The 26615-nt window shown below is 32.2% G+C and overlaps 1 protein-coding gene across 6 annotated transcripts in view; it reads right to left on the bottom strand.

Moving 5' to 3' along the window:
* Positions 1-399: 399 nt before the first annotated feature.
* The window catches only part of USP25 (ubiquitin specific peptidase 25), a 124311-nt gene continuing 98095 nt past the window's right edge, over positions 400-26615 (bottom strand). For 2 of the 6 annotated variants that reach the window (XM_090275869.1, XM_090275873.1), the window contains 8 exons: positions 24100-24213; positions 22023-22118; positions 14541-14719; positions 13021-13099; positions 8012-8091; positions 4385-4508; positions 1245-1440; positions 400-994 (listed from right to left, as the gene is read on the bottom strand). In XM_090275869.1, coding sequence (XP_090131995.1) covers positions 822-994; positions 1245-1440; positions 4385-4508; positions 8012-8091; positions 13021-13099; positions 14541-14719; positions 22023-22118; positions 24100-24213 — 1041 coding nt within the window. In that variant the 3' untranslated portion in view covers positions 400-821. The remainder of the gene's footprint in view (positions 995-1244; positions 1441-4384; positions 4509-8011; positions 8092-13020; positions 13100-14540; positions 14720-22022; positions 22119-24099; positions 24214-26615) is intronic. The other 4 variants (XM_090275875.1, XM_090275882.1, XM_090275889.1 and 1 more) reach the window with 2 other exon arrangements.

A 26615-nucleotide genomic window follows, 5' to 3' on the forward strand; every position in this document is an offset into this window, starting at 1 on the left:
AATAGCCCTTATTCAAGTATTTTTTTTTTCTGGTATCTCTTGAAATAATCACCTTGCTATACTATTTGTAAATACATAAAAAAATAAAAGGTTCATCTAAGAAGAGGTTAAAAGTTTCAATGTGGCTGGCTTAGCCATTCACTTCAGTGAAAACCTGATTTGAACTCAAAACAGGTTTAGGTGCCATATTAAGTTTAACAACTTAGTAAAAAATATATATATATATTTGTGTCAAATATTTAGTAAATTTCCAATATGCTAACATTAGAGCAAAATTAAAAGTTTGTATTAATCTATTCAACACCCAATCTTAATCCCCCCAAATCATTTACATATTATAACTAAAATCATACACTAATATGCAATATACCTGGTTACAAACACATAGGTAGCCATAAATAAAACTTTATTCTTTAATTCCATTTACAAGCTACCAAATATGTATTGTACACAGTGCTGAACACTTAAATGGCTGTAGTCATGGAAGGATCCAGACTAAATGAAAGCTGTAGATAAAGATAAAAACAAAGTAATACTGTAACAGAAAGGTGGCAAAAACATAATTTTGCCATAATGACATCAATCAGATTTGTAATTATACATGAGTTCTGGTTAAAACACAGTCTGAGCGCCATGCGATTCTCAGGTTTATTGTTTGCAGTCTGGCTAAAATCTTATAGCTATTTTGTATTTGCAGTCATTAAAATAAAAAATATATATATTTAAAATGATAGCAGCAACAAGCAAATCCTGTGACAGGAAGGCAAGGCTTAAAACTAAAAAAAAGTTTATACAGTGTGTTTAGGGAAAGTGAGTGCTGTTCATCTTCCATCAGCAGGAGTTCGACTGAGGGACAACATGATTCGAGCAAACCGCTCACACAGTTCGTGCGTGGAATAGGAAGGTAACTTCGGTGGCTCCTGGAAACCTTTAATTTCTGTAGAGCAATCGAGCAGTTTTGGCAGAAAATCTGTCAGCTTCTCTTGGACGTGTGCTGCAAATACAAACAGAGGTAACTAAGCACAGAGAGCGAGTGAGAGAAATTATCATCCTCAACATGATTTATAAAATTTAAAGTGATTCATTTAAAAATATATAAAGCAATTCCCATTTTGAAGGAAGAGGTAAAAGAAAAATGGCATGAATATTACAGAATATAAAACATGATACAAATAAATAACATTTAATTCTAACTGCTTTTAATTACAACCAACTCGGGTTCCACTGGCATTGTTTAAACTTACACTCCATTTCTTGTCCAAGATAAGAACACCATCGATTTCTCATATCTTCCACAGCAAGTATATCTTTCTCTTCCATTTCATCCACCAATAGCAAGGGCAAAAATGGGACAATGAACTCATTCATAATAATCAGGCCATTGTTTACTTCTCGGTCCTCTCCAGATTCAAACAGCTCTGCAGCTTGCTCATTTAATTTCTTAATACAATGAGAAAAACAAAACAGGTTTCCTTTTTTAATGAAATAAAACTACCTGTAAGTGTAAATACTGAAGCCAATATAATAAGTATGTTCGCAAACAGTGTTAGAACAAATGGCAATCAGAACAAATAATCTCAGCCCATTCTAGCTAGCAGGAAAACCTCTTAGAAAAAGCTGTGTATTACAACAGAAATAAAAGAAAAATGTAGTGGGGAAACTATTCTTATGTTTTTAAAGTTCATGTTCAGCTTATATTGATCATCACTACAGGGGCCAATTTTTATTTATTTTCCAGGGCTGAACTTCCCCCAATACTAAAATTTAATAAGCATTGAAAGTAATTTTAAAAATAAAGAAATTCAAACTTCATATTAATTAAAAAAAAATATTCATTATATTCTCCATAAAAGTCAACTGAATAAGAAGGGCTATATTACTTGGTACAAAAATATAAAGGTGAACAAATAATTCATTTATCCCTTCAAAAAATTCTTATTGAGTTTATGCTATGTGCCATGTGCCAGAAATTGTTCTAGATGCAGGTGTATTCAATACAGAGAACTGTCATGAGCTTACCATTTGGTATAGGGACCAGTTAGCTTTTTCTGTAAGGGACGAGATAGGAAATATTTTAGGCTTTGAGAGCCATATTGTTTCCTTTGCAATTACTCAACCCTGCCACTGTTTCAAAGGCAGCCATATATAATATATAAATAAGCATGGCTGTGTTTCTTTATTGTTTATGCTACTACAGTTGTCCCCACTTTGTTTTCTCTCCCTCTGCCCATCTCCATGCAGCACCCCACCCTCCTCTCCCTCAGTCAATTCCACATTGTTGTCCTGGTCCACGGGCCATGCATAAATAATTCTTTGGCTGGTCCCTTCACCATCTTCCATCCCGTCTCCCTCCCTGACAGCTGTCAGTCTGGTCCATGTATCTATGATTTTGTTTTGATTTTGTTCATCAGTTTATTTTGTTCATTAGAATCCACATAAAAGTGAGATCATGTGGTAGTAGTCTTTCACTGATAGGCTTATTTCACTTAGAATAATATTTTCCAGATCCATGCAGGGCATGGTTGTGTTTTAATAAAACTTGATTTACAAAAACAAGTGACAGGCTGGAGTGCAGGTCAAGTACGCTGACCCCTAATCTAATAGAACTGAGAAATTCTTAAGATAGGAAATACGGACATAAGAAACAGATAAAGAATACAGGTGAAGGAAGAGCTATAATATTTAAGGATTTAGGTTTGAAATTTTATGTTCACAGCACAATAAATATAATTTTTAAATAATCATAGTTTTAAGCTGAATTTCAAATACAAAATTATATTATTTCTTATGTTTATATCATTCGTGTGCAATTTATCTTTAGTTAGGAGAAAGGCTTATGTTAAAAGTCTAACTAAGCCACTAACTAATTATCTCGTCGTCGGCAGCCGTCTGTCTCGAGAGACGATGGTGTAGCTTCTTAAGAGTCTATCTGCACCGCCGAAAATGGCCGTGCAGTCCGACTCGGGAGTGACACGGCATCTGTCTCCTCCCGTGTTGAATCGACAACTTGTGATGACGCTGGAGTGTCCTCTCCAGTGAAGCTGAAGCTACAGAGCCTGGGCAGGGTGATATGGAGGGTCTGCTGTTGCCCATGCAGCAGACCCCCCTCTCTTCGCAGCTGAAGGGTCCAAGGGAAAGACGGAGTCAATACAGCTTGGCTTCAGGTGCGCCGCAGGAGTTGCCGGTGTTGACTACAACGTCAAACCGCCTTAGGGACTCCGGCTCCGGATTTTCTGTCGGGGTTTACTCCCTTAGCCTTTCCCCTGAAGAGGTATGCCGCAAGGCAGCGGAGGTTTTTTGGAGTCAGAGTTTTCCTTCTCTGATGTGCCCTGACTGGAAGATCGAACCAGCGACACTTAGCTCGCAGGCCGACGCTCAATCCACTGAGCCAAACCAGCCAGGGAGAACTAATTATCTAATCTTGAGCAAATAAGTAATCTCTTAGCTTCAGTTTCTTTATTTGAAGAACGGGATACCATTACCTTCCTTACATAGTGATTGAGAGGATTAAATGAGGTAAGTTTTTAAGAATCTACAATACTCTAATTTTTATCATATGCATTTTAAGACATGTTAAGTTATTATTATTCTAAAATTTAACATTAGGTTTGGCATGATCAGGTTTGTTTTCAGAAAATTCTGGCAGTAGTATACACTAGAGGATACACTGGCAAGTAGTGACTGAAGTCAAGAGGGTAAGAGCCTCAATCGTGGCAAAGGAATAATGGGTATGAAGAAGAGGGTATAGGAAATAGTGAAATAAATGAAAGTCAGGGAGCTTTGACAACTCTATATTCTCTTTCCCACTCATCCAATATGGTTTGAAAACCAAAGCAAACAAAACCAAAAAACAACTATAAAGATTTTTAAAACTTTAAAATAGCAATATTTGAGCACAAAGATAGTAAATATTTGAGGAAAAAACTACTAATGACTGGGTTCAAAAATACAATGTATCCTTATGTATTACAATGACCACAAGGACCCTTTGACTTATGTATACCAAGTAAACTGCTAGTTATAAAAACTCAGAACGACTCTATTATTTTTCTGGAGTCATAATAATTCCTCATGCTCTATGCAGCCTCTCCTCTCCCACTGAAAAGGGAGTGGCAGAGTGATGAAGAAATCTAAATATAAACATGTAATTATTTTGATTCTATTTTAAGAACATTTATGGTTTATCAGATGCAATACTTAGGTTCCACAAAGAAGATACAAAGAATTGAGTGTATCCTCCCATTATAAGGGAGTAGACCCAGATTACAGACATCATTATGATTCTTACCCCATCAGTTTATAGTCAATCACTTATCTACAACTCTAACACTTTGCTCAATGTTAAAACAAAAAGATAAACAAATACTATGTGCATTCAACTTACTAGTAAACATTCTCTTCTATAATGTGATATCAGTTCTTCATCATGTCCTCTGTATGGGCCTTTAGACAAGAGTTCTTTGTTATTCTGATAAGCACAAATAAGGAACAGCAAGGAATCTATATAACTTAAAAATTAAAGAAACATATAGCATTAGTATTTCATATAAAAAGTCAATTTTAATTATAAAACATTTAAAATAAACATTTACATTTTGATTATCTGGAACATTATAATAAAAACTATCATCTGATGCATTGTAAGCCTTAGAGTCCTGTTTTAAAAACAAACATTTGAACCCAGGAGATAGTTACGTCTTAATAGTGAAATATAAAACTCAAAAAACAAAACAAAGAAGAAAAAAAAAAAAAACTGGGAGAAAAGGCCATAACTGATGAATTCAGGGAGTTCCTTTTGTCTGCTTTGGCATTTATTTTCCTGATGTCTTTCAATTAAATTCAAAATTAAGACTGACATGAAAGTCAATAAATGACTTGTTTAACGTGATGTCATTTTTGTATGAAAGGTAGTGTTACTTCGTTTTTTGATCACATCATCCAGTTCACTGACTAGTTGGTCAGGTTTTTCCTACTCCACAGGCACAGTTCTAGTCATTCTGAGAAAAATTTAAAGACAGAGGGAAGAATGTCTAAGGGAGATGGGGTAAGTAAAAAAGGGAAAGTATGCTTTTAAATCTGGGAAACCTAGTAAGATGCAAAGAAACATAAGAAAAGGCTGAAAGGGTAGACCTTTGTATAATATTTAATACAATATTAATTTGTAATGATAATTAAGTCTAGATAGTATAAAGTTCAAACTAGTATTAATAAAGGGAGGAGAGAAAAATGTTTGAGTGCTGTATTTGCCTTTAAACTAATTACCTTTCTCCTAACATGCTATAGAAAAAAATACATAGATATAGATTCCTAAAACTGAACAATAAAAGATATTTTAAGATATCTCCATTGTGTTAGTTTGTCCAATCATAACACATCTTTGTATAGATGAATTCAGGAAAATGGAACATCCTAAAAAATAAAATATTATAAAGAAAAACGCTACGGTAAACTGCTAATCAATGTTATTGTTTATTGTTTAATTTCATATGTTCAGATATAAATCAATTCTATCAATGGTTAAATGTAGGATTATTTGGAAACTAATGTACGCATTTGTGACCAATTAAATTACACACATGAAACTGCCTTGAAAAAGTAAGTTATTTTATACATTTATTAAAAATGGTTTGTTCCAAGAATTTGTTTTTGAGAAAACCTAAAATTATAAAACTTTATTTTGAAATAATATGGAAACAATTCCATCTAAAGATTTTTTTGCTTTATTTATGAAAAAAAGAAGTGACAGTAATATTTAATATTATTTTATGCCACTAAGTTGCAGTAGTTTGCTGGCACATCTATTTTTTCTTTTATAGCTATTACACTCCCTGTTACAAAGGCCTCCCCAGAATGACATCTGTATGTGGCCTCCTAGATCTGAGCCACCTCTCTGAGAACAGCCTTGAAATCACGACCTTGTTCCAGTTTTCTACTGAGGTGAATGAAATGTTCCATATTTTATCAACTTTTAAAGTTTATAAATATATTTTTAAATGAATCATAATAAGAGTCAGCAGTCCAGTTACCACATTCTTATTTAAGATAAAATAAGACCACATAGCCAGGTGGACTTTATCTTTACTTATACTCCTTATACTACTGTAAAATTATGGTTACTAAAAACATGATCTTATTTCACTACTCGCAGAATTGATAATGACCTATTAATAAATATTCCATTTCAAGGCTTTCAAGTGTTGTTTTTATTAAAAACAAGTTTGACAGAACGTATTGGCAATATTTTATATGTTGTTAGCTATGGTAACTGCTATATCTGAAATGACAAAATTAACATTTCTTTTTACAATATTCTATAAACAGAATTATTTGTCACTATTACTAACTTTCCAGTCACCACTTCCAATTTAATTAATATTTGTTATACTATAATACTGACTACTGAACAAATATTTGATATAAGGAAATTATAAAATTTCAACATATTTCCAAGTTATATCTTTTTAAAGACCTTTAACGGATGTTAAAAAGAGTTAGTGTAGGCAATATGCAGATAACTAGAAAGTGACAGCTTCCTCTTTTTAATTTTGAATGAAATAAATGAATAATACTTTTCTGTGCTTATCTGATTTCATTAAATTATCCAGAAATACCAGGGTCTCTATTTTAATTTTTCTCTCCCTAGGTAGTTGTGTGACATTGACAAAGTTATTGCACGGGGGAGCTTATTTTCTTTTTCTGTAAAATACCAGTTTGGTCTTAGACACTCTACTGAATTGTGACATCATATTAATATTTTTCTTATATCAGAATAAACCTGAGAAATCCTAATGTAAATTTAAATATTTCTACTAAAGAAATAAAACCTTGACTGAAATAATAACTTATAAAATTGAGCTATTATCAAAATATGTGAATTACGTTATAAATTACATAATAATTAGGGCTTTAATAACTTGCATCCAATTAGTATTACTTTTTACTTTTGTGTAATAACTTCTAAAATTGTCATAAGTGTAGAAATAATAATATTGTGCACTGTCCAACAGAGTAGCACTGCCCAACAGAACTTCTGTAAAGAAGGAAGTGCTTTATATCTTGGTTAGTATGGTAGTTACTGCATGCAGCTATTGAACATTCAAAATGTGGCTAGTCTGACTGAGAAACTAAATTTTTAGTGGGAAAAAGAAAAAGAAAGAAAAGGGGGAAGGGAAAGGAGAAGAGAAGGAAGAAAGAATTAAATATACCTTTAACTTGGTTGCAATATGGCACTATTTAAAATACAGCACTTCTTAAAACAAATCACTAGTCAGTAAATTCATGTTAAAGGATATATTAAGAAATATGTGGAGAAATAAGTAAATTTAAACTAGTAAATAATCTGTAATGGTAAATAAACCAATATCCACCCTTCCTTCCTGGTAACAATAAAAATAATAATAAATAACAATGTTATAGTTTAAGTAGACATACTTTTAAATCATTTGCAATTTAAATAAAAAAATATAAAATATGTTTGCAGTCACAATACTTAGAAGATAAGAGATCAGTTTAGTTTTCTACAGTTATAATTTTTATAGTCCTAGAAAGTTCAGGCAAAGAGATTGACTGGAAAAACTATCTCTGAATGGAGGTCAGGATTAGACTCAGGAAGAATATGAAAACGGCAGGTGCCTGAAGGCAGATGTTAGGGAATACAACTAATTCCATGTGCTGGGCTACTAGCTTCTTGAATCTCCAGCAGACTTCTAAGCTTCTACCCAATTCTACCTCATCATAAACTTCAACTGTGGTATTTCAAAGCTGATAAAAACAAAACACTAACACCAACCTTACAGATTTAATTTAAAATAAATAATACATTGTATGCGGAGTATATGCAATTCTTTATTAACTGTGAAATATCTCTGTAAACTTAAAAGTGTTCTAAAATAAAACATTTATTAAAAATATATATTGTGAATAAAATCCTTTCTATAGATAAGGTCATATCTGAATAGAATTAAGTACAAAAATTAAGCTCTTCTTTTCAGGTGTGTCCACTTTTCCTTACCTTTCTCTCTGAAAATTTTCTAGCCCAATTATGAGATACATGGTTGTTTCCCTGAATTTCCTATAATCCTCATGCCACTCCTGTAGGTGAAAGAACATATTAAAGGTTTACACAGGAAGATATTAAAACTACAATGAAAACTCATCATAAAGTAATTCTGATGAATTAACAGAAGCAAATGGTTCAAAATCAAGACTTTAATTTCTGACAAACAAGATTTTATTAATAAAATAATAAACAAAAATTATTAGACATTGATGAAAAATAAAACAACAAAGATAACAGAAGTACAAGGCAGGATAATCAATCTGGTTATCTCTCTCTCTCTCTCTCCCTAAAATTCCTCAGTATAAAAAGCAATTATGAAAATATAGGGTGTGGCAAAAGTAGGCTTACAGCCGTGAGTATACAAACCAGTTTATTTTTGTATTATTATTTATTAATTATTGTGTTATTTTCCATACAAACAACTCTAAACCTACTTTTGTCCCACCTTGTATTATATATCTACATCACACTGAATGGAGGAGGTAAAGTTATGATTCTAGTGTGAATCAAAGCTTGAAGACTATTTAATGCAGAATTTAAACTTAAAAAAATCTTATAATGAATTTATTTAACCTTTTAATTTTGCCAAATTTTTGTTAAATTTTATTTTATTTTTCTGTTTTAATTGAATTCACTGGGGTGACACTGTTTTACAAAACTGTACATGTTTCAACTGTACAACTCAACAGAACATCATCTGCACAATGCGTTGTGCACCCATTGCTCAAAGCAAATTCTTTTTCCGTCCCCCTTTCTCCCCTTTGCCCACCTCTACCTACTCTCATCCCTCTTTCCCCATGGCTATCATCACACTGCTGTCTGTGTCTATGTGTTATAGATATACATATATATATATATATAATTTTTTTTCTTAATCCCTTCACATTCTTTTATCCAGATACAACCCCTTCTCCCTTCTGACATCTGTCAGTCTGTTCCTTGTATCCATGTTTCTGTTTCTATTTTGTTCATTAGATTTCATATATAAGTGGAATCTTTGTAATGGCTGGCTGCACAGTATTTCACTCTCTAAATGTACCAGAGCTTTTTTATCCACTCCTCTACTGATGGGCACTTGGGCTGTTTCCAGATCTTGGCCATTATTAATAATGAAGCAATGAATAGGGATACATATATTATTTCAGATTAGTGTTTTGCGTTTCTTTGGATATATTCCCAGAAGTGGGATCGCTGAGTCAAAAGGCAGATCCATTTTAAACTTTTTGATGAAACTGTACCGTTTTCCACAGTGGCTGCACCAGTCTGCATTCCCACCAACAGTGCACTAAGGTTCCCTTTTCTCCACATTCTTGTCAGCACTTGTTGATTGCTGATTTATTGATGATAGACATTCTGACAGGAGTGAGGCGCTATCTCATTGTGGTTTTAATTTGCTTCTCTCTGATGACTAGTGATGTTGAGCATTTTGTCATGTCTAGTAGCCATCTGTATGTCCTCCTTGGAGAAGAGTCTATTTGGGTCCATTGTCCTTTTTTCATTTGTGTTTATCTGTCTTTTTGGTGTTGAGTTGTATAAATTTTTTTTGCATTTTGGAAATTAACCCTTATCAGATATCCTATTGGCAATTATGTTCTCCCATTCAGTGAGTTCCCTATTTCATTATGTTGATGGTCCTTGGCTGTGCAAAATCTTTTCAATTTGATATAGTCCCATTTTTTTTATTTTTTGCTTTCTTTCCCTTGCCCAAGAAGATACATCAACAAAAATACTGCTATGAGAAATGTCTGAAATTTTACTGCCTATGTTTTCTTCTAGGGTTTTATATGGTTTCATGATGCAATTTCTATCGAAATATCAATGGCATATCTCACAGACCTAGAATATTCCAAAAATTTATATGGAACCCCTAAAGATCCTAAATAGCCTCAGCAATCTTGAGAAACAAAAGCAAAGTTGGAGGAATCACACTATCTGATATCAGACTATACTACCCGGCCATAATAATTAAAACAACATGGTACTGGCACAAGAACAGGCATTTAGATCAATGGAATAGAACAGAGAGCCCAGAAATAAATCTGTGCCTTTATGGTCAAGTAATATTTGACAAAGGAGGCAAAAACATACAATGGGGTACAGAGAATCTCTTCAATAAATGATGTTGGTAAAATTGGGCAGATACATAAAAAATAAAAAAATAAAAAAATAAAACTAGACCAACTTACATCATGCACAAGTATAAACTCAAAATGGATTAAAGACTTAAATCTGATTTTAAATGTGGCAGGTGAACAGCCTATTCATCTGAGATATAGTGAAAAGGAGAGATGCATTTCAATTTCACTGCCCTACCTCCAAAAAGCCAATTATAGGGCAAGTAATAGGACTAAACAATTCAGAACTGATGTCCTATAACTCTAGAAAACAAATAAAGTAATAACTTTTTCTTAACTTATTTAACAAAAACTGATTCAAGGGAAACCATAACTAAAATACAATATAAGATTAACCTAAAAGAGATACTGATAATCAAAGTGTTAAAGCTCTTGTATACCCATTATTATAAGCAAAGTAAAGAATATATCAACCAGTTATTGGCCAACTGTATTCTCCCTGAATATAAACCATTTTAATTTTTAATTTTAAGTTTTTGAGGCATGATTTTCATACACCTTAATAACAAATAAAGACAAAACTTGTTTTGCAAGTAAAATGTTAGCCTTCCTGGGAAAGTATTCAAATTGCCACTCTACTGTCATTTCAATTGCCGCAGAAGTTGTGAGTTGGCAAACTTTCTCTGTAAATAAGGCTAGACATTAAATGTTTTAGGATTTACAGAGTACTCAACTATGTGACTGTAATGTGAAAACATACATGAACAAATGGCTATGTGCCAATAAAACTGTGTTTATGGAAATAGATGGTAAGCTGGATTTAGTTTTTGGGCCAAGGTCTGCTGATCCCTAACTTAGAGCAAGACAAGGATGTGAGAGATATAGAGAATCCAAAAACATGTTATGTGAATACCTGTAAACTTAATGGCTCTGCAGTTAGAAAAAATACAAAGTTTTCAGAATGAAAATATGCTGAATCCAATCTGATGAAGCAACCTTGGGGAGGAACTGTAGAATCAAATCACAATTAAAAATTAAGTTCCATGTAGCCTGAATTTTGGGAACAGGCAGAGTTAGCAACCAATTTGTTTGCCACCTCTGTTGTATATCACATGTCCACTGATTTGGGGATATGTTCCTAAATCCTCTATTATGCTTTATTGTTCTAATTTATCTATTCTTAAGCTATTATTATTACAAACATAATAGTTAAGGTATTATGTCTTTACTTCTAGTAAAATAAGCTTTCTTACTTTGTTCTTCAAGGATGTCAGGACTAGACTGAGATCATTGCATTTCAATAAAATTTGTGAATCAGTGTATCAAGCTCCCTAAAACAATTTGCTAAAAGTTTGCCAGAAACTGCAGTGAATCAATACACCATTTAAGGGGATACTGTCATTTGTATAATATCATGTTTCCCGAACATGACACATATTATTCATTAACTTAGGTCTTCTTTAATATCTCCTAAAGTCACGAACGTCTTTTGTTAAATTTCTTTCTAGGTGTTCCATAGTTTTGGCTGATAATTGTAAATGATGTCGTTTTTTAAAATTTCATTTTCTGATTGTTATCGCTATAAAGGAATAAAACTGATATCTGACACAGGTTTGCATATTGCAAAGCTCTCTTATTAGTTTCAATTAATTTATCTGTAGGTTTTGTTTGTATTATACAGGTATAAAGTTGAAAATAATGATAACTTTGTTACTTCTTTTCCAATCTCTTACTTTTTGCTTCTTTTTGTTGCCTTACTGCTGTTTGAACTTTCAGTACCATTCTGAGTAGAAGTGATAATAGCAGATACCCTTGCCTTTTCCTGAGCACAAAAGGAAAGCTTTCAATATCCACAGTTCTACCTGCTTGTTGTAATTTTGCTTTTGTTCTTTGAGGCACTCTACCAGTTTAAAGCAGTTACCTTGTATTCCAGGTTAGCTAAGGATTATCATAAAAAATGAGTGTTTTCTGAATCTTTCCTTTTATCTGTTGTAATATGGCAAATTACCGTAATTGTTTATGGGAATCTAAAAATATTAAGTGGGACCAAACATTAATCAAAGGCATTCATAAAAACAACTAAAACTCCACTGGATTTATAAACTTAAATGTTACATTTAATAGTATAATATAAATATATAATATATAGTATAAATTTAAAGTTTGAAAACTACTATTTAAATTTGTAAATTAAAAAAAAAAAGGTATTCATTTTAAAGCCAGAGCTAAGACAAAGAGAATTTTGTGCACAAATGTTACTGCAGGCACAATATCAGTCTTCGTGTGTGCTCTCTCACACACACACGAGTGTCTAATAATGACAAATATATATATATGTGTGGTTCAATGATTAAAATAAATTTCTAACATTCTATAAATATGTGATGAAACAAAGAAAAAAAATACAGCATGGCTTCAGTAAAGATAGCATTTAAGAATGCAGGTTCTATAACCCACAGACATGGACAATAGGGTGGGGAATGACTGTGGGATAAGGCGTGGGTTGGCTGGAGGGAAGAAATGGGACAACTATAATAGAAAAACAATAAAATTAAATTAAAAAAAAAGAACGTAGGTTCTAAACTAACTAACAAGAAAAATAGAGACAGACTCAGAGAGCAGGCTGACAGCTCTTGGGGAGAAGTTGGGGGGTGGAGGGATTGAGCAAAAAAGAAAAAAAAAAAAAGAGGAAGAACTCATGGGAAAAAAAGAAGAATGCAGGTTCTGTTAACCAAGGTGTAACTGACTAGCTGAGAAAAGCTTTGCTAGGTTATTTCACCACCATCTGCCTCATTTTCTCAGACATTTGGCTGTGCTAAAATGAAAGAGGATCAGTGAACCCCAGAATTTATCCATCTACAGTTCAAACTCTAAAAAGCATGTTACCTCATATTCCTCCAAGTTTACTTCTTCAGGTTTTATCATTTCAAGTTTGGCTTGAGCAACTTTCATTATGTTGTGACACCTTTAAATAGAAAAAATATGTTCCTAAATCAAAAGTAAAATCCATAACAACTGAAAAATGTATGTTATACAAAACTAAACTATCCAACACACGGGAAATCCACTGTCACTGAGGGAACAATTCCCAAATAACTTGACAGCCTCAATCAGTCTAAGTCAAGTTTACCATGTTACAATTATGTATGGTGTTTAATGACTGCATATGTAAAAATCTGTTTTTAAAAATAATTTATATTTATGTAGCAAGCTCAACAGACATCAAATTTTATTTTCCCCCAAATAGCATTATTTGCAAATAGTAAAAAAGAATCCAAAATGTGCCTATCATTTCAGGTAAGAATGGAAACATTCCAATAAATTTTATGATCAGAATTAGGGCTTAAGAAAAACCCACAATATATATATAGTTACCACATACATCTTACTGTCGTTCAAGCACAAGAGAAATTAGGTTATCAAAACAAATGAACTATGTGCAGTCTCCAAGACAAATAATGACAAAAGAATGAGCAGTCAATATGAATATTCCATAGATCTCTTCCCCAAATTCAATAGCACATATTCACTGGAACACAGTGCATTAACAGATAGATAATAAGGGTCATAATCAATCATACTTCTGAGCTATCTGTGGTCATATGTAACAAAATAAATGATGCCCACTATTAAAACTGAAATAGCCAACACTCACTGAGGACTCATTATCTACCAGATATTGTTCAAAATCATTTACTTGTACTATTTCACTTAATCCATGATGAGAGAAGAATTAATCCTAGATGTTCGTTTCTCCTCATAGTTTCTGCTAAACATATTTTTCATTCAGTATTTTTAAAACTGTCATAAGGTAATTACATTTCAGAATTAAAATACGATTACAATGAACTCCAAGACAGCAGAAATGTCTTCATATTCTAAATTAACTTCCAACACTTTTATCTTTACCTGAGATCTACCTTTTAAAAACAGTATTCATTCTAACTGGGTTAAATTTAAAATTTTAACATTAGTGAATAGTTTTTAAGAAGCTTCTAAGAGAAAACATTTTTTGGTAAGCCAGAATTAATTTAATCAATTATCTGATTCAAAATATTCATAGTGTAAAGATTGAGAAATTCTTTTATCTAAAATATTGAGTCCCACAAGGCAGTGATTATAGTATATTCTTCTGTGTATCATTATATTGCTTAGCTCAGTACCATGGTTCACAATTAAAATGTCCTGAAATGATCTGAATTATTTTAAGGTTTTAAAAGTCATGGTTATAAACTGTAGATAAATTACAAAACAGCTATTCAAATGAAATAAAGTCTAATTTTGTGCTTTATTTATTGAAATGTCTTTGTATATGAGTAAAATAAACATTCAATTATTGCATTGGGAGCTATAAAAACAAGAACAATTTGAGTATATGAATTAGATATTTTGTATTTTTAAATTACCTTTCATCAAAACTCAAATTTCGATCTCCAAATTGTTCTAGCAATGTTTTCTCAATGATTTTCTTTGGTGCCTGGTTCTGGATAAAGTAGACCACTACATGATGTAAACGATAATCTGTTTCCGGTGGGGTATCTTCTTGGGCCAATTTAACCAACCTTGAATACTCCAACTTAATTGCCTAGAAAATGCAACAAAATGTCAGTTTTGGTTAATAATAACAATTAAATCTTCCAATATTATAACTTTAGTTATTATTGCATTCAAAGGGATATTGTCTTATCACTTCATTATAGAAATAAAACATCTGAAGTTTACTATGTGGATAATTTTGTTAACACATATCAAAGCCTGGTCAAAGTCCATCTGGAGGTATCCTAAGACTGAGATACTAAGTATCTCTTATCCTATGCGTTCTAGTAGCAGTTTGATGTAGCCTCTAATATCCCAAAATTAGTATGCCAAAATAAATTAAATTTGTATTGAGTCTGTTAAAATAATATGGTTTAGAGACAGAAATAATAACACTACATGGTTATCCATTTTCCTATCTACTTTCAAAATAGACTGTGATTACAAATAGTAAATAGTTTCTATTAAGAGAGCTGGAATATATATATATATTATCTTCTTTTACTTAGATTATGGTTATTTCTTGATTTTGCTCAACTTAAGATCCTCTTAATTTTCACAAGTAAATGCCAAATTTACAATCTATAGGTGTTTAAACCAGTAAAGTTATGTTTTAATTTCTAGGAGTAATTTTTCAAAAACACACACAAAAACCACTTTTTACCAGCATACATTCCTCATTTTTTAATTTTAGTTTTCTAACTTTTAAAATATACTTCAGTCATATCTATTCCTTCGAACTGTCAACAGATTACTACGCTGATATATTTAGTAGGGTTCTACTCAATCCATCATTACACAGTTAATATTGTTGTTAAATTTGCCTCTTATTAATTCCTCAAAATCCTTTATACTCAGAATTATGTTTGTTCTTTCCATACATCACTTAAGTGAATTATCACAGATACGGCAATGAAACTACCACAAATTTATAAAATGAAGTGTGACACTGGTCAATAAGTGACAGAACTGCTTTGCATTTAATTTTTTACTTCTTTTCACCAGTCCTTTAAAAGGGTCCTACTAATCAGGCCCAATGTTACCTAATTAGTCTTACTTCCTTTTACTCTTCAACAAAGACCTCCCTCCATCCACCTAGCTCAGGCTCGGCTCCCCTGATGCACAAGTGCCTTTGTTTCTTAAGTTCTCCACATGCATGATGTCTTTTCATGTTCCTTGCCCATCTATCCACAGATGACTCATTCAGTAAGACCAGTTTAACTCTCTTTTGAAATCTTCAATTTTAAAGATTCAAATGACTTCTACCTAAACTTTTTTTTACTTTTCTAAATCAATTATAAAATCATTCTAAATTTATAACTTCTTAGAGACTCTGAATTAGACATAACTAACATATACTAGAATATACCAAATATACAAACATACGGTATGCTCTGGAGGCTGTAAGATCTAAGGGAAAATTGGCTAGACTAACATTTGAAAGTTAGTATATCATTTACTAATTGTGACATAAAACCAGTCAAATAATTCTCCAAGTCTTAATGCTTGTATCTGTAAAATAATGTTAGTTACATATAGAGAAAGAATGTGTCTATATATAAAGAAATACATATATATAAAATGTTTATGGACTATTTTTAAAGACTGACATTGTACCAAGAGATGAAAAAAACCTACTTCACAACTAGGGATCAGCACCATGTAGGCTATGTTCTTTGACCACAATACAATACAAATATAATTAAAACTAAAGATAATTCCCAAACTAAACACTTAGGAATTGAAAAATCTGTTTTAAATAATTCTGGGCCCAAAGTATCAAAATTATATTAATATTGGGAATATGATATCAAAATATATATAAGACAGTCAGACTGGTGGTCAAAAAAAATTCCAACTTATAAAAGAATAAAAACAATTTCAAATATCTAGGGAAAGAAAAAAAATCCAAAATAAATTAGAAGAAATAAAATAATGTGGCAATTGGACACAATCGATGCTTTTTCTTTCCAAAAAACTAAATGAAATCCCCCCCCCAAAAGAGAGAAAACTCAACACCATACACAACAAAGGTGATAATACCCAAAATACAGATAAAATTTTTAAAAATTATAAAAGAATATATAACTTTATGTCAATAAATTATAACATCTTGATTAAACAGAGGATCATCTACTGAATTACTAATTACCATGATTGCTTCAAGAGGTAGAAAAACGGAAGAGACCCAGCAGAAATACAGAACTGAAAAGGTTGCCCAAAATCTGTACCCAATAAAGGAATCAGGCCCACACTGTTTTAGAGCTGTGCTGTTATGCCAAATATTTAAGGACAAAATAATTTCTATCATTTTCTAAATTGCTCCAAAACCTGAAACATGGAAGAGTCTCCTTTATGATTACAAGGGGGGAGGGGCACCCAAAAAACCGGATTTTATTTATAAAAAACTGTGTATTTATTCTTATAGGTTTAAACTTCAGTCACCTTCAGAGTACTCTCCATTTGATGCAATACACCTATCAAGCAGTTGTTTTCCACTGCTCAAAGCAGTTTTTGAACTCGTCAATTTTGATGCCTTTTAGTGCTTTTGAAGTTTTTTGTTCTACCTCTTCCTCGTTGGCAAAACTTTTCCCTTTGAGGGCTTTTTCCATCCGGGGTAACAAAAAGAAAGTCACTTGGGGCACAGGGTGTGACTGGGTGAATAGGGAAGGTGGGCACAGGGTATGCCGTTATTGGTCAAAAACTGCTGAATACTCAGCGTGGTGTGGGGCAGGTGTGCTCGTAAATCACCCACCATGAAATGGGCAAATGCATTGAAAGAGTCCTCAAAAAAATTCGCTGAAACTGAACAAATCCTCTCACACCACCACCAGCTGGTACACTGAAACAGATGAGTACCTAGAACACCTATCTAATGGGGGAAAACTGCACTGCAAAGGGCCTGCCCTCCAGAAGATAATTCTGTTTTTTATTCTTTGGTCTCTTCTAGAATAAAAGGCTAGTTTAATCTAAATATCAACCCCTAGGTTCACTGTGGCATTATTTACAATTGCCAAGATATGGGAGCAGCCCAAATGTTCATTAGCAGATAAGTGGATAAAAAACAACTATAGGACAGTTACACAATGGAATACTACTTGATGGTAAAGAAAAAAAAAAGAAAATTTTACCCTTTGTAACAATATGCATGTACCTGGAGAACTTTATGCGAAGTGAAATAAACCAGTGAGAGAAAGACGAATACAATATGATTTCACTCATATGTGGAATCTAAGGAACAAACTGAACTAGCAAGCAAAAGAGAGACAGACTCATAGATAGAAAACAGGATGACAGCTAAGGAGGGAGGCGGCTAGAGGATAGAGATACTGAGCAAAACGGAAAAATAACTTATGGACATGGACAACAGTGTGGTGACTGGTGGAGTCGGGGGAAAGCATCTAAGGGGATTAAATGATAATGGAAAAAAATACAATAAAAAATTAAAGAATATGAAAATAAAAACTAAATTTATTTGTGAATATTGATCTTACTATCCATATTCATTTATGATAAACTACATTTTGCACAAAAAGAATATATAAGAATAGATGGTGTTTATAATGTTTTTTTAAAATGTCAGCTTTAAGGTCTTTACATTTTCAAGATTAAGAATTAAAGAGAAACTTGCTCAGCATCTCAAATAGATGCATTAAAAATTTTCTAAATTCCCACACCAGTTAAAAAAATCCTCTTCATTATGAATTTAAAACAGTGCTTTTGTATTTGTAAGAGAAATCTTAAAAAAACAATATAGTTTAATAATAAAATACTAGAGACATTCTCATTAAAATAAGGAACCTCTAAGGATTTTTTGTTTAAATAAAATGAGCATTTGCCTGCTAAGAAATTTGATTCATCTATAAATTGCGAATTGTATTTTGTCATTTATCTTCAGTATCTTACTGTGTAGAATTTTAAATATATTATAAAATACAGCAATGTTTTCTTCATAGATTGGGCCTGTATGAACACTTCCAAAATTACACATATCCTTAATTCTAGTTTTAGGATCTTACTTTTTCGTTTTGATTCCTAAATATGGAATTTTTCCTCCAAATAGAGAAAGATCCAAACAGTCCACACATAAAATTTTGACTAATGCATCCTTTATACACTTATTGAAATATCATCTTTATCACCTATTAGTACCATTTATAACTGGGTCTGTTTGGGTCTCTCTGTTCCAGATATATTTTATATCTATTGAAGACACAAAGGAGTAATAATAATAGGCATTTCAAAATTAAAAGAGTGAGAAAGTTAGGTCAACTGGAAATAACTGCTATGAAGCAATGAAATAATTATTAAAGTTTTTCATAATATAAAAATGTTATTCATTAAAATTCTGAGGGCAGTTTAATATGTACAGAAATATATGAAACAAATTTTAATGTCTCTTAAGTAAATGAAAAAGTTAAACTAATCCCACAGTTATAATTTTTATCTTCACTTCCCACCCCTGCACATACACACATACCACCAACTAGTACTTTGAGAATATTATTCTTTTATTTTGTCTGACTTTTATTTTTGCTCATCATAGTAGTTCTGCACTGTCTTTCTCTGGATTTCATTTTTGTATGACAAACTTATCTTTAAGCAACTATTGTTTCTTTTTTTTTGGGGGGGGGGTTTCTGTTAACAATGAAAACTAATCCTAACAAGTAGTCTAATTGGGAGAAGGATCTAGGTAAATATTTTTCCTCATTTATTTTTCCAGACCTGCCTGCCTATTAACTCTTTCAAATCATATGTTTACAGGGCAGGCTCGCTGTGGGAGGCTGACACAATAACTGACTGACTGGGTTGGTAACTTTCAATTCCCAGGTCTACTACCCAGCCTGAGGTCAGTTTAACTTTGCAAATTACATTTTTATGAGTAACACTTCCATCAGTTTTACGACCAACAAACATAAATAACACTTAACAATTAGTCTGATCATAGGGAATCCATATCTAGAAGTACTGAGGCACAGAGCTGAAAAGCTTCTAGCTAAAAAGCCAATATAAAATAAACCCAACAAAGATGTGCTATGTGCATATTTTGGACACCTCTATTTTACTGAATGACTGCACACTGCACATATTACTTTTGCAATTCACATAACAGATTTCCTAAAATTATATATTATCAGCTAGAATTTTCCAAATTCTAGTCACTTACAGTACCAAAAATATACATTAATTATAAACAAATGATAATGTTTACATAAAATTATATGCATATATATTCCACAATTACAAATGTGTAAAAATAAAATGTACACAAATATAAACTTTAGAAATTTGTTGCTGCATAAAAATTAGAGGGTAAACCAAAAAAAGAGAAATATATGAGACATAGAAAATACACGCAAGACAAGATGCAAAAGGCACCCCTGGGTGATGGTGAAAGGAGGTCCCAGGGTAAAGGAAAGCCAGTGCAGGCCATGAACTGCCAGAACAGGCTTCCCCAAGAAGATAAGTCACAAAGAACAGAGTAAGAGGAGATTTAAGCAAATGGTGGAGATTTTAGAAGTGAAACAGTGATACGAATAAAAAATTAGCAAACGAATAAACAAAACTACCTCCAAGGAAAATAAAAGCTGAGGTTAAAAAAAGTAAAAGTAATAATATTTAGAACTTAGCTCAATCCTGAGTAGCACACACAGAAATAATATAAAGAATTCTGATTTAATCAACATGACAAGATTTTATGTGTATTTGTGTGCAAGGTGGGGTAGACAGTGTAGGTGGAGGGATGGGAACTGTATGTGTGCTGGGATAAGAGAGAGGGCTCATTGTTCACATCCCATAGGAGGGAATTCAAAGAAAATGTTTAAACTAAGAATTTCAACCCCCTCCCCAAAACAAAAAGCCAAAAAACCCCAAACAACAAAACAAAACAACAAGCATTCTAGTTAAAGTTATGGAAATAATGCCAAAAGGACTAGATAAAATAATTGAAAGTTGTTACCATAGGGGAAGGGGGTGGGGTGAGTGTATGTATAATTAGTGGGCTCTTTAAATTATATGCAGAGATTAATTTAATAAAAGTGAGACTTACAATTCAACATAAAGATACCCAAGTTGATAAAAAATGACAATGGCACTGTAAACGATAGATAACTTTTCTACAAGAAATACCTGAAAACGTCAGAAGACATATATCCAGTGTTTTTTAAGGAATGTAGATAGATTACCCAGGAATAAGGATGCATTTTTAAATGTAAAATGTTTTTTTTAGCTTTTCAACCTTTTTTTTTAAGAGACCTTATCAGGGTGATCAACTCATTCTGGGAGCATTCTGCAGAACTTCTACAGTTGAGCATTCAAAGTTCCTGTCTCCCAGGATTCCCCACAGCATTGCACATACCAGGATGGTTGATCATGCTAACCCAAACAAGTTCAAAGGTGCTTATTGATATAGGCTATTTTGCACAAGGCCTTTATTTTGTGCTATATATTGAAAGAAATACGAAAAATAAGCAGTTTTTTGAAGACTGAGTTTGCTGATGGAGAGTACAAAAAATTAAGAGGAAACTTTAGATTTTTTAATGTCAAGTAAAGGAGCATGTGCTTACTGTAGTGAATTATACTTCAATAACCCTGCCTTTTTTTTTTTTTTTGATAGAATAAACAAACACTAATAAGGTGATAGGAGTGGAAAAATCCTGGTAGGTTTTTGGTTAATCTAACTAAAATGACAAATATACAGTGTTTTCATTTTCAAATATGTAATAGCAACTAATATTGTAATTAAAACATTATAAGGATCTGGATTTAGAGGGGAAAAAGATTCAGTCATGGAATAATGCAACAGTTTTATGGTCTCAGATGTCTTGAAATGACTAGGATATCAAAAATTAACCATGGGGAAAACAGAAGTGACTAGAAAAATAAAAAGATAATATATGAATAAATCATTTCACAAACAACCCAATAAAAAAGTAACTTAGTGTCATGTGATAATAAAATTAAAGAAAAATATCAGAAGATTGACTAACAGTATTAACAATGAGGAAAAAATAAACTATTATCAGAAAGTTACTCAGTTCTTAGTTTTGCTCATCAATACCTTTTATTCTTGTCAAATACAATAAAAACACAAAACACAATTCAAATTTCTGCTAACAAATCAGAGGTACAATACGGTAACTCAGGTAAAATGCTTTGTTTTTGTTGAATTATCTGGATTAAAAGAAATCAATAAGCAGTCTTAGATTCATGCACAAAAGAAACCTGTTGAACATTAGGTGACTGTGGCTATGGTATGAAAAATTACATAGGAAGTCAAATTAATTCAAGTAAATAAAACATTTTAAGAAATCTAATTTTAAAAAATGAGAAAATGAAAATGTTTGTTGTACCTTAAAGAACCCTGCTTCAGGGCCACACCTGTCATATACACTTCTGGATTTACCTATCGCCATGATAATACCTTGCATGTTCGGTGTCATCATGATCTGCCATAAGGGATTTAAAGTAAGAGTTTTTGAATGAGTTATGTAAAAAAAAAAAAAAAAAAATTAAAACCAAAATAAATTCTTTACATGCAAGTTAGAATTCCATTATTTTTCCACTATTTATAATCAAATATTCTATTTTTTATAGCTATAGCAAATGTGATCCAATATGCATGTAAGTATATTTCAAAATCATCTGTACAGGGCCACATCTAGTTTATGTGGTGCCTTTGTGCAAAATGCAAAAAGGCATCTTCTCTGAACCAAATAATTTTTAAAAGGCACCCCCTTCTTGACAAATTAGAAAAATGTGCTGCTCTGGAAGTAAGAGCACTGTATAGAACCAGCAACCATCTTTTTATTTAAAAGGTGCCTCTTCTTTAAGGCGTGGGGAGCTCAGTCAGCATAAGCTCAGCTTCAACTCTACTTCCACCCATTGGCTAGGCATCCCTGCAAAACCGTACAACCTGAACATCCATAAGCAGTAGCCCTGTATCCATAGGACTTAGTTCCAAGGCACATGCACTGTTAAACTGCCACTCCGGTGAGTTAAAAAACAAAGCAAAACTCTGCCAGTAGCATCAGCATTGCACAAAAGACTGTTAAATGATTAATCGCAACCCTATCTTTTTTAAATGCCAAAAGGCTCACCCTAAAACAAGTTTAAAGCTTGATAAAAAAAACTAGCATTTTTATTAAAAAACAATAGTTTCCATAATTTTCAAGTACCAATATGGTATTAAAATAATTTGAACAACATATTGCTATTAAGTACTAAATATGAACTATATTCTTTGTTTTCATAATAGCTTATTCTTAGCTGCTTACATTTTAAAATATCTGCAAAATGAAATAATTAAAGGCACTATGAAGCTATTATATTAGAGCTATGAAGAGATTGCATCTATCTCCTCTGATTCACTGAAACTGTTACTCATAGTATTTATTTTGGATTATATACTGAGAATTGCAATAACAGTAAGTTCTTGAGAAAAATTCTTCTGACCAGTTCCTATCTCACAAACTTGCTTCTTATTATCATTATGGCTACGCTTTCTTACAATGACACAGTAAAATTAATGTCTTTATGACACCTGATTTTAGTATCATAAAGACATTTTAATTCTTATATAACAGTTTAATTATAACCTTGGAGTAAGTCTAGAAGACTTAATTCTCATTTATGCCAGTAAAAACTAACGAATGAGAGAATCCAAGGTCTTCTCTATTGTTATGCAGAAGCGGCTCCTGACACTCCCTGAAACATGGAACATATCAAAATGTAAGAGTCTTAAGAGAAAAGTAGAGGAGAAGGGAAAACTATGATGGGACCAGAATACAGCGAATTTTCGTCTGGATTCCCAAAAACCATATCATGAGAAGAAAAAATGCCTGCATACTGTTAGAAAACTAAGTAGAGATGAGAATTAACAGTGCAGAGGTAAGAAGAGATTAAGATGGAGGTCCCACTGTGTATAAAACACCGGTAGTCATTCAGCAGTGTTGATGAATCATCCAATTCATAGTCACACGGAGGTGGCAGAAGCAAAAATATCAATTATCACTTTGCAATCAGGATGTATGCTCTTCTGGCAGGAAATGGTGGGCAAAGGGTTATAATAAATAATTCAAGTATAATTGCAAAGAAAAACAAACATTATCTTTAAATGTTAAAAATTTGTGCTATTTAAACAAACCTTATTGTAATCAACCTGAGAGTAAACCAATCCTATGTCTGCATAAAAGAATTAACACTAGAAAACATAAATTATTTTGAAAAATTCCGTAAGCTTTCTGCTTAAATTTCCATTTGAAATTCAAAATTCTGTGAGCAATTGGCAAGGTAATTTCAGACCAGGGGCGGCAAAGCTGTGTGTTTTGCAGCAGCAGACATAAGTGTGAAGGTGCGCGCATGCGCAGAGTACTTGTATCAAGCGGCAAAAAGTAAGTCGGATAGTGCAGAGTGCTATGACACAGGTACCTCATCATCATAACCCCCCTCCTTTGACTCAACCATAAACTTCCCGACATGGGGAATCGCCACCTCTACAATTTGCTGGTTAGAAGGTGGTTGGCTTGTAGTACCTTCAGGTTTCTGCGGAAGAAAACCATTAGTATGAACATCAGAAAAGAGAACAATGGAAGCACCAGTTTAAGTGCAGAGATTCTCAGGTCTTTTAAAAATACCTGCATTTGCTTACTATAAAATAAAATCACCTAAAACTAAGCATTAGAAGCAAATGCATTAATCAAGTGATAATACAAGGTCTCAGCTTTCCCTTTACATATCAAACACTAAATTAAGTTTCCATTTCCCCCCACCCCCCGCCCCACAAAGCATCTTGGACTCTTAAATCCTTAAAAATAATAAACAATGGAGTTGTATTTCCAACTGCTATCTTCATAGCTAAAGATTCTGTTAAAAACATTCTAATAATTTCATAAAGCCTTTCTTGATTTATCTGTATCAAAATAATATATAGCCTTCCTCTGAACTCAGGAGAGTACATAGGTTTTCTTTCTCATAAGTTTACTTTTCTATCCTGTCTAGTAATCAAATGTATATCCACTTAATATCCATACTCCATTATGCTTAACTCACTCTTACAGCCTTATGACCTCATAGCATATATTTACATAATATGTCCAATGAATTGTTTTTAAAGCTGCTGAAAAGTGATACCGTTTTTAACAATATAATTAGTTTTATTTCTTTAACAAGTTCTACAAATTTCACTAATCTATGCTAATAGAGTGGAAGCTAGCACAAAATCCAGGAAAGTCCACTCAAAAACACTTATACAGTTATAACTAGCATATTCACTATTTACCTATAAGCAATATTCAAAAGTACTGAAAATGTGTCAATGCTGCTTGCTTGAGTAATTTCAAATTGCACCATAAAAGTTTTCCTAAGCAAAGATAAACTTTAGTTTTGATGTAAAATAAACAGAAAACTTTAATAAAGATAAAATAAGGGGTTTTGTTTCAATTTAAAATATAGGTGCATTTTAGGGATATGAACACATTCTGACTGTACGGAAGTACATAAGCAGAAATAATTTAATTAAACGATAAAATAAAGCTAACGGCCAACACCGGCACTTTTAAACTAACATTTTTTAGAAAAAGTTTCCTTACTTTATTTGACTCCTCAGTTTTTCAAAAGAAAATAAGCAACTTGCATTTTTACCATGATCATGAGAAATAATATTCAGGTAACCCAATACCTGGTATATAACTGTTGTTCTATAAATGACAGGCATTACCAATATTATTATATTATTATGCTATTTTAAGTTGCTTATATTTGAATAATTCTAACCTGATATTGCCATGACAAATATCCTAGAGGTATGCTTAGCCCATGGCATTTAATTAAGAATTTTAAATTCTTATAGCATTTTAAGAGAATAATAATTGTCTTAGGTCTACATTTACAAGAATGAAACATAGCAAATAAATTAAGAAATCTCTCTGGACTTTGTTGTGAAAAATTTCTCACAAGAAATCCAATCCAAAACATACCATCTTAAGAAGAGAAAATATAAATGTAAGGCCAGTGGCAACTGGGAAATGTATTTCTTAGAATACTGATCTTTATAAAACAACAAATTCCCTTTGCGGAAAAAAAATTCCACTTAGAAAAAAATATTAATGTTTTACAAACCTTTCCAGTTATCACAGATGAGTTCCAAGAGCATAATGCTGATTAATTATATGAGTGAAAGTTGAAAATTAGAAGAAGCTTTGGGGGCATGTAAAAATTCTGTAGTATTTTTCTAAAGTTTAGATATCCTAAGGTACTATAAAAAATTTTCATATAAAGAATTTAAGGGTTCACTGATAAAGTAGATGTATATTTATCATTTCTGATTACTATTAGGCCCTGTAAGAACACCTTAACAAAGGCTAAATTTGAAAGGAGTTAAAAATAAGTTCCTCAATTAATAAGTTGAGGAAAATAATGAAAATACAAAGATTTTTATTGATGGCCTGAAATCTATTAAATGTAGGATTTTTTAAAAAACAGTGGTCACATAAAAGGGTGGTTAGAAAGCTATATAACTACATCCCTTTTGGCCTCTTAATATGATATCTTTTAACTCAATAATTCAACTATGAGGAAGCTAAAGAAATAACCTAAAATATGAAAAATGTTTCATTTCTAGCAGCCTATTTGGAATAATGTACAAGTAGAATTGAATATACAATGAGAGAATAGAGAAGTAAACAAGAACTTAATAACTCAATGGAATAATAACCATTAAATATATTTTTTAAAGAGTTTATAACATGGGAAATGGTTATATTATAATGTTAAGTGATTAAAAAATTAAGATATAAAATTTTATATGCAGTAGTGACTCAACTATAAAGGTAATTTCCAAACCTGTATATAAAAATAAGAATGAAAGAAAACATAGTAACATTCCTAGTGTTTAACTTTGGATAGCGGGACTACGCATAATTCTTTCTCGGAGTCTACTTTTTTGT

The sequence above is a fragment of the Furipterus horrens genome, unplaced genomic scaffold (assembly GCF_987537825.1).
Source record: "Furipterus horrens unplaced genomic scaffold, mFurHor1.1.pri manual_scaffold_1, whole genome shotgun sequence".
In the NCBI taxonomy this organism is placed as follows: Eukaryota; Metazoa; Chordata; class Mammalia; order Chiroptera; family Furipteridae; genus Furipterus; species Furipterus horrens.